The 9,258-nt window shown below is 34.4% G+C and overlaps 1 protein-coding gene across 3 annotated transcripts in view; it reads right to left on the bottom strand.

Moving 5' to 3' along the window:
• The window catches only part of LOC109179863 (ferrochelatase-2, chloroplastic), a 6,845-nt gene extending 264 nt beyond the window's left edge, over positions 1 to 6,581 (bottom strand). For 2 of the 3 annotated variants that reach the window (XM_019329334.1, XM_019329333.1), the window contains exons 1-9: positions 6,257 to 6,573; positions 2,357 to 2,714; positions 2,109 to 2,252; positions 1,897 to 1,998; positions 1,481 to 1,584; positions 1,256 to 1,382; positions 923 to 1,075; positions 610 to 710; positions 1 to 259 (exon numbers count right to left, since the gene is read on the bottom strand). The exon at positions 1 to 259 is cut by the window's left edge. In XM_019329334.1, coding sequence (XP_019184879.1) covers positions 1 to 259; positions 610 to 710; positions 923 to 1,075; positions 1,256 to 1,382; positions 1,481 to 1,584; positions 1,897 to 1,998; positions 2,109 to 2,252; positions 2,357 to 2,714; positions 6,257 to 6,336 — 1,428 coding nt within the window. In that variant the 5' untranslated portion in view covers positions 6,337 to 6,573. Of the gene's footprint in view, positions 260 to 609; positions 711 to 922; positions 1,076 to 1,255; positions 1,383 to 1,480; positions 1,585 to 1,896; positions 1,999 to 2,108; positions 2,253 to 2,356; positions 2,715 to 6,256 lie in introns of all 3 variants that reach the window. The other variant, XM_019329335.1, reaches the window with a different exon arrangement.
• Between the last annotated feature and the right edge of the window lie 2,677 nt (positions 6,582 to 9,258).

Raw genomic sequence — 9,258 nt, forward strand, 5'->3', positions numbered from 1 at the left:
CAAAATTGAGCCAAACACCACTTTAATAAGATATTGCATAGGATCCATGCTGTCAGTTTCTTCCATGTTGGATGTAGACGACGACATTGCCATTGCTGATGGAAGTGCTTCGATCACTGCATCTGCGAGATCAGTGATGAAAGAGGAGGTGCAATTCAAAGCGGGTACCCGCCCCCAATTTACAACTCCAGATTCAAGTGCCAACTCTCTGTACTCCATATCAATCTCTTCAAGAGTCTCTATGTGCTCACTCACGAAGCTGCAATCAGAAGCACTGTGTTATCCACAACACACATACAAGGGGAGACTCGAAATGGAAGATGGAAATGACTAAAAAAGACCAATCAAAAAATTAGGAGGGTGGGTATAAAAAGCAGGAAAAGAAAACAAGATGTCACATAAAAATTAAGATTTAATTTGTGTTACATGGGTCTACTCAAAGTCTGTGTTTATCAAATATCTACCATACAATTGAAGTATAATAGTCAAACACAACACAAAGTTTACCCATAGGGTGTAAATATATATATATATATATATGAATATCATATCCAATAGCAGTGTAGTAAGTCTAAACAAGACAAACTGCAAAGTACAATATATTCATACCTCACTGGAACAGCCAACAGAGATTTCACACCTTTCTGGCCAAGTTCAACAAGAACTTCATCAGTGTAAGGTTTCAGCCACTGTACAGGTCCAACCCGGCTCTGAAATCAGTAGGAAAGAACCAAATTTAGTTCAAGTGATAAAAATACGTGAAACCCCACCATGCCCATGACAGTAACTAAAACAGTAAATTTCTAATAATTTCCACCCACCCATAAAGAAAAAAAAAAAAAAAAAAAAAAAAGAGAGAGTAAAGCTAAGAACCATGAATGAAGACAAAATAGGATTTGGAGGCTTGGATTCTAAAACCAACCTGGTACGCCAAAGTATGATCATTGTTAGTTCCCCTTGCTTTCAGTTCTTGCATGATCAGGGAAATGCACTCTTCCATCTGATCCCTGTATGGATCACCTGCCTCCTCAACATAACTGACAGGTACTCCATGGGCACTGAAGAAAATCATTGCCTAGATGTACCATGAAACAATGTGTTATAATTATAATGAAAAACATCTACACTTCTACAGTAACCACAAATACCCTCTTTGAAACAGAAAAGGGAAAAACTACACTAATAGATAACACTGTAGCAACCACAAGTCCATAATAATCATATGGAGAAAACAGAGGATAAGAAAGTAATGCACCTCATCGGGCTCTGGAAATTTGTGCAACTCTTCCTCAATCAAGTTGGCCATGGACTTGATGTAACCTTGGCGTTGATACCAGGACTGTATGATTGCCACGGGTAGTCTAGCCAAATATGGATCATTCCTGAAAGCACACAGGTTTATTATATCATATTACCAATCTAACCAAATGTAGATGCATGCATAATTATTAACCTGACAAAAGCTTGAACGAGGAATTACCCGAAAATATTGTGAAGAACACGGATGCTAGATCCAGTTGTAGAGATAGAATATTGAGGATAAAGTGGCAATACAACAAGCCTTGTAATTTCATCCCGTTTTATCTGTCATATAAGCTTACAAGTTAATAAAAAGTAAGATAAAAATACTTGACGAGTATAAAATTTTAAGCTACTATAAAAGAACTGGTGAAACAAATTTTCTTTTCAAATCTATCCAAAAGTAACCACTAAAAGGAAAAAAAGATGCAAAGAAAACAAAATATCCTACTAGGTTACAAATAAATAAAACATGTATGGCTTTCGAATCTACAAACCAAATGTTTCATGCAAAACCAGAAAAAGCTAATCATATTTGTTTGACAAACATGTGTACAAACACTGCCAAGAATATCTACTGCATTTCCTTAAACTTGCCTGTTGAACAGCTTCCTCAGTGAATGGGTGCCAGTATCTCATAGCAACATAGACATTAGCAGGGACTTCCTTCTCTTTCAGTGCCAATTTAATTGCATTTGCCTGCAAGGATAAAATTTTGGAAGTTGAAATACTAAAAGCATGCTTTGTATCATAGAAAGAGACAGCTTTCTTTGCAGAGACGCAACTACAGGTTAGCAGAGAATGCATACCTGCTCGTCTGTAATCCTACGCAAAGGTGAACCACCTCCAATGGCAGCATAACCTTCCTTACTTTTGGGAGCTCGGAGAGTGGAGATTAGTTGTGCTAATGGGCGCTGAAGGAATTGAAATAACCTGGGGAGACGTATGATATCCTGTACCACAAAAGCTGTATTATCAGCATAATATTCAATCTTCATTTTTCAAATTCACCCAATAAATATTAAATGAAATGGACAAAAAATGACTATTATCATACAGGATCAGCAAATAAATTGAACAGGAATGGTTGAACATCATGAAGTGTATCTGGCCCTCCAAGATTCAAAAGAAGCACTCCAATCTTTTCCTCTGCTGTATGTGAAGGAGCTTCAATTACACTTCCAGGATATGTGCAGACCCCAACAGAACAAAATGTCTTGCCAATGGGTTCTCTCTTTTGCAGTGTGCAGTGTAGAGACAATCCTCCAAATACATGGCTTTTGTTTGCAGCTGACTTGGAACAAATGCTTACAGATGCCTCATGAGAACTACAATTCATTTGGCTTTCTCCATATGAGAGGTTTAAGGTAGGAGTCAATCTAGTCTGAGGGCAAGAGCTGCAAAGGCAACAAGGACTTGGAAGTTGGAATATTTAGGTCTATAAGAAAGCAACTAAATCAGCAAAAAACATTGGGAAAGGATCATTACATCGATCACATTGCTTGCCTTTATGGTTGTACACCCACAAATAGTTGTAAAATTCTAAACACCTAATGACTATAAAAAAAAATTGTTCCCTTTTGGAGTAAGATTTGCACAATAACTTAATATTGCATAAATATCTTCAGTCAGACAGTTACAATTGTCAAGAATACAACAAGAAGCAACTCCAAAGAACCTATATCTTATTCTCTTCATTTTTTGTGCTGCTGCTTACTGATATCACAAAATGTCAACTTACTTAAACCCGTAGGGCCGTACTAACACTATGCAATATGTACACATTCATAGCTAAGAAATTGAAAATACAAAAATTGATCTGGTAACATTGGAATAAACTCTGTACAAATCCTACTACTACAAATTTATCCTTTTAATCATAACAGGTTAAAAAACCTGTCCTTTGACCATCAATTTGATTACTGTGACTGAAAAACTGTCAATTTTCAAAATTTTATACATTAAAAAAAAAAAAAAAAAAAAAAAAAAAAAAAAAAAAAAACCAGCTTAAACATCATAAATAGCTTTCATATGGAGGCTTGAAGCTTTATTTTTTTTTTTTAGCTAGTTCACACAAAAGAAATGTTCTGCATTTTCACGCACATGAATGCGAATGACATTAAAGAACATCCATTGATCAATCTACGTTTCAATGGCTTAACCAAAATGATTTTAACATAACCATTCCTTCCAAAAGTGTACGTATCTGAAAGTGTTCAAGAAGTTCACTACTTGGAACCACTTAATCCAGAAATAAAGAGGACTAATTATTGGAACTGAACTATCCAGTATACAACATTGTTAACAAATAGCTACAATGAGTCAAATTCAATTCTAGACAAATTTTCTTTGCTCCTGCTCAGTCACAAGAAAGAAATAGAGAAAATCTACTTAACTTGCCAGGAGAATCTTCTCAAGATGTGCCTACGCACCACCGTAGGAATTATCCTCACAAAGTTTGCTATGTAAGAAAATGGGAATATATTTACCGACTGCACAACAAAACTTATGCATGCAAATTGAAATGAGTAAAGCATCACCCTGCTTATCTGTTCATGATAGGAGAACAAATAAATAGTCTCTCAAAGTCCTACCCTGTGGTTTGAGCCTACCCTTTTTTGTGGTAGCCAACCGCTCCCCTTGGAAAAACTTACTTGCTTTGTCAAGCCAACTATGATAGGATAGAATTGGGATCCAGACATCAATCCACCATATCCTTTAAAAACCACTTTGTGTCCTCAACACGCCCTTCCTCAAAAAGTTTCTTAACTAAAACATTGTACAAGGTACCTGATGGCTGCAACCCCAATTTATGCATGTAAGTTAAAATGAGTAAAGCATCATCCCACTTATCTGCTCTAGACAGGGAATAAATTAGTCTCTCTAGAGTCCTTCCTTGTGGTCTGAGCCTACTCTTTATCATGGTGCCCAGCCATTCTATCCCCTTGGAAAATTTTCCTTGTTTGGTCAAGCCAACTATGATAGAATTGTGATTAAACATTGCAGGTTCCAGACCTTGATCCACCATATCCTTCAAAAAACATTTTGCTTCCTCAACACGCCCTTCCTCACATAGCCTCTCAATTAATGCCTTGTACAAGGTATTTTTCAATGTTGCAAAAAACGCTAAGGGGGCGCCTAGCGCCTAGGCGCCGATTTTTTATTTTTATTTTTTATTTATTTTTTATTTTTTTTAATTAAAAAAAAATTAAAAATTAAAAATTTTCAAAATTTAGTACTAAAATATAAGGTTTCCATAGTTATTCCTTAGAAACTATTTACAAAAGTGGTTGTAAAATTGTTCAAAAGATTGTTGAAACCATCTAAATACATAAAAAACTAAAATTAAGAGCTAAAGAAGCATTTTTTGAGAAATTAGTGGACCAAACCGCCTACGGCTGTTTGCGGTGTATAGATCTCGAAAAAATACGCGATTTGAAAAAAAAAATTGTCCAAATCGGACAACAGAGTCAAAAGTTATGCCTTCCGAAAGTTTTCTGACATTTTCAAAAAAAAAAAAAAAAAAAAATCGCCGAACCGGCCGGTTAGACGGTCTAGGCGGCCGGCCGCGGAGGAGGTCGCCGAGGCCATTCCTCGCGGCGGCCTCCTACCGCCTAGCGCCTAGGCGCGATTTTTGCAACCTTGGTATTTTTAGAAGATCATAAAACATTTTTAGACCATAAGAAGCATTTCCACCCTCACAAAAGCCCTGAATTAGGGAATTGTAAGTAATAGCATCACGAACAACACCTTTTCTTGCCATATGTTCAAACAATCTGTACGCTCTCTTAAACATTCCATTTGCACAATACCCGCCAATCAAGATGTTGAAGGTTACTGTGGAATCAACGAATCCTTTTTCAAGCATTTCCTTATGCAGCCTTTCTGCCTCCTTTAGATTACCTTTTGAGCTTTGCCCAGCATATTGCTCTTGGCAAGACTGTGAACTACCGTAGAATACATAACCCTATCTGGAGCATATCCCCTGTCCTTTATATATTCGAAAATTCGAAAAACTTCAAGCTTGTCTCTATTCTTGCAATCCCGCACACCATGAATAACTTCTTGATAAGTGTATATATCTGGAGAACAATTTTTGGCAATCATGGCAAAGAGAAGAGCTGTCATTCTAAAGGACTCATTGTTCTTGCAAGACTCATAAATCAATCTGTCAAACACAATATTACTAGGGACATGCCCACCTTCCAACAATTGCTGCAGAAGCAACAAAATGCATAGATTAAATACCCAACTGTATCCACGTCGCCTGCAACTCCACAACCCATCATATCCTCATACAGTTCCAAAACAGCATCAGTTTTTCCGGCTTTTACCGAACCAGAGAGGGCTGAATTCCAAGCATTCAGTGATGGACAGTGCCCAACTCCCTTCAATTCATCAAAAACCATTAGGGCTTCCTCAATCAACCCATTATCACAAAGACACTCAATATACCCCTCCAAACTACTAGGCTCTGGAGCATACTTTGTGCTCTCAAGAAAACTTTTTGCCAGGCTTCCAGCCTTGGCTTTCACAAGCCCACTAAAAACCACATCAGAGGAAACCGGGTCAGGCAAGAACCCATTCTGAGAACTAACCCAACGATAAAACCGAAGCGCCACCATCACACATTCTTTTGTCGCTTCAGAACCTCACAGTACAAATTAGGATCAGCAAAGTTCACACTCGGGAACTCGGATAACAAAGTCTGCGATATCTCACTAAAACGATGCTGCTTAGTATCACTAACATGATCCGAATTCAATGAGACAGCAGACCCTTCGCTACTATTAAAACAAATCTCAAATATAACACATACGATCAGCCTCATATTAACCAGGAATTTAAAATTGATCCACGAATAAACAATCAGAGCATTCCAAAAATCCAGGAAATCACAAACTAAAAATTATGCACATAGAACAAACGATAGAATCGCGCTGAGAATGAAACTTACAAGGAAGAAGACGAAACGTTGGTTCTGAAACTGCGGAGATTCATCCTGGAAACGACGGTAGAGCTCGCGACTGCGTCCATTTTACGATCTTCTACACACACACAGCGATCGAATGCAGTCTCTTATACGCAGAGAAAAAAGAAGATGAAAAAAATGAGTATTGAATACAATAGGGTTTAGAGTTTTAGGTGAAGTTGGTGAGTCAAAGAAAGGAGAAAACGGAAAAGACTTGTTCAAGAATGGAGGCTTAAGCGTGTAGAGTGTTCCAAACGCGCCACCGCCTTTCTTGGAAAGTGGTTGCGTCGGCTCCCTCTTAAACTTCAACAAATTCAGTACACGATTAAAGTCAATATTAGTTAAAGGTTTCAGTAGTCAGTATCCATCCCTGTCCAATTATTATATATAATAAATATAATAAATTATATTTAATTTTTTTTTTGAATGCTACTAGAGCTAATAACGCCTCCACTGAGGCTCGAACTTATAACCTTCCAAATGGAAGTCCAACCCGGATACCATTAGACCACATAGTCCTGGTAAATTATATTTAATTTAGTTGGTTTACAATTAAATTAAGGGTGTTTTTGAAAAGAGTTCTACTATATAGACTTCTAAATTATACTTTTTAAATTTTACGCTGATGTTGATTTGGCGGATCTTGATTGACTACTTTTTTTTATGTGGAATTAAATACAAGTGTCTATATCAAAATTTTGTGCGTGGGAGTAAAAGTTTTTTTTTTTTTTTTTTGAAAACCGGGAGTAAAAGTTGAGAGTAGAAAATTGAAGTACATGTAGTATTTCCTTTTAGAAATCCGTAAAATGATTTTTGGAAATAATTTCTTAAGTTTTCAGTAAATTGCGCAAAATGTAAGTCAATAGAAAATGAATGACTTTTTAGTCAAAGGAAAATAACTTCATTTTCTTGAAAAATAACTTCCCCTCTTTTTTGGGAAGTCATTTTCTAATTTTCACACCAACACCACACTACCACCCAATCATTATTGCATGGACCATGGTCCACACAATTATGTGAACCATAAATAAAAAGTACATTTTTAATATAATTATGGTACATTATTTATATACGTAAGGTAATTTTTAATATACTAAGGGTACATTATTTTATATAATATATATCCAGTACAAAAATAATGTACTTTTAATATATTAAAGATGTACATGATATTCATGGTCCACAGAATAATGTAGACTATGGTCCATACAATAATTTGCGCACTACCACCACTACCAGTCTACCACCACCATCACCTCACTACCACCATCAGTCCACGGCCACACTACCACCACCACTACTGCAATCGCCGCCATCACACCACTACCGCCCCCACCACCACCGTCGTCACCACCTCGACCACACCACCACCGTCATACCACTTGTTATTATTACTAGTATTTTTTAAGCACGATGCACAAAAAATAAGTGCCCAATATTAGTAATTTATATTAAGATTTTTGATATAATAATAATAATAATAATAATAATAATAATAATAATAATAATAATAATAATCATTTTTATACATTTGATATTTATATTGTAGGAAATAACTAAGTGCATAAGATAAGAAAATACATGGTGAATGCATGTGCATTGTAACAATAGTGGAAAAGATAACGAAAGTTATAACGTAGGGGTATGTTTGTCCGAAATATTGTAAAATACAACATTTATAGCATAATGTATTAAAAAAAAAAAAACACAAAAAAAAAAAAAACTTAACAAAAAAAGTGAACATAAATGAAGGGTATAACCTTCATTCACACTTATTATGTTTTTATATTTAGATTATTATTATTATTATTATTATTATTATTATTATTATTATTATTATTATATTATTATTATTATTATTATTATTATTATTATTATTATTATTATTATTATTATTATTATTATAATAATATAACAAATAACACCACCACCACTACTACCACTACGACTACACCACCACCACTACCACAACCATTACCATCACCAACACCGCACTATCATCACCACCACCACCATCATCATACTAGCTACCACTACTATACCAATTATTATTATTATTATTATTATTATTATTATTATTATTATTATTATTATTATTATCATTATCATTATTATACCACTACCACCACTATTACCACCACCACCACTACCATTGCCACCAACACCGTACCAACACTTTGATTAGTACTCTTTGTTCATAATTGTGGATTGTAAAATTTTGATTATTTTGGTTTGTTATTTTCAACTACAAGACTTTGGTTAGTCATTTTGATATTTTATTTTTTTATTATATTTAAATTTGTTATATTATTATTATTATTATTATTATTATTATTATTATTATTATTATTATTATATTATAAACAAAACAATTAAAATGTTTAATTATTAATAATGCAATTATACTAATTTTTTGAAAAATGAACAGAACCCATCAAGACATATTTATGAAATGTAACCAAACACTGGAAATGAAAATGTTTTATAGAAAATGGTTCATTTTTCAAAAGTCATTTTCATGATTTCCAAACAAACCCTAATAAAATTTTATTTTTGGCACTATTAAATCGTAAAAATTGTATAAAAAATTATATATTTGATAAAATTACACTGTCAATTAAGGTCCATTTGAAAAAAAAAAAAAAAATCCTTCCAAAAGTCATTTTCAAAATGTTTTCGTGTTTGGATATTTAAGGAAAATAAAGTCAAAAAAAATTATTCATTCTAGTCAATAAAAAAAAAAAAACTCAATTTGACAAAAATATCTTCCTAAATTTTTAGTCGGAAGACATTTTTCAAATTCTTTATTTTCCTGTATTTATCTTCTCTCTCATGTCTTTTTAAATTAATTTTCATATTATTATTACCACCGCCTCCAAACCACAACAATCATTACTACCACCACCACACAACCACAATCACCACTTCTACGGCTCTACCACTACTAGCACCAATATTTGTCAAGTTTCTACACAGACCATAAATTT

Source organism: Ipomoea nil, unplaced genomic scaffold (genome assembly GCF_001879475.1).
Source record: "Ipomoea nil cultivar Tokyo-kokei standard unplaced genomic scaffold, Asagao_1.1 scaffold0980, whole genome shotgun sequence".
In the NCBI taxonomy this organism is placed as follows: Eukaryota; Viridiplantae; Streptophyta; class Magnoliopsida; order Solanales; family Convolvulaceae; genus Ipomoea; species Ipomoea nil.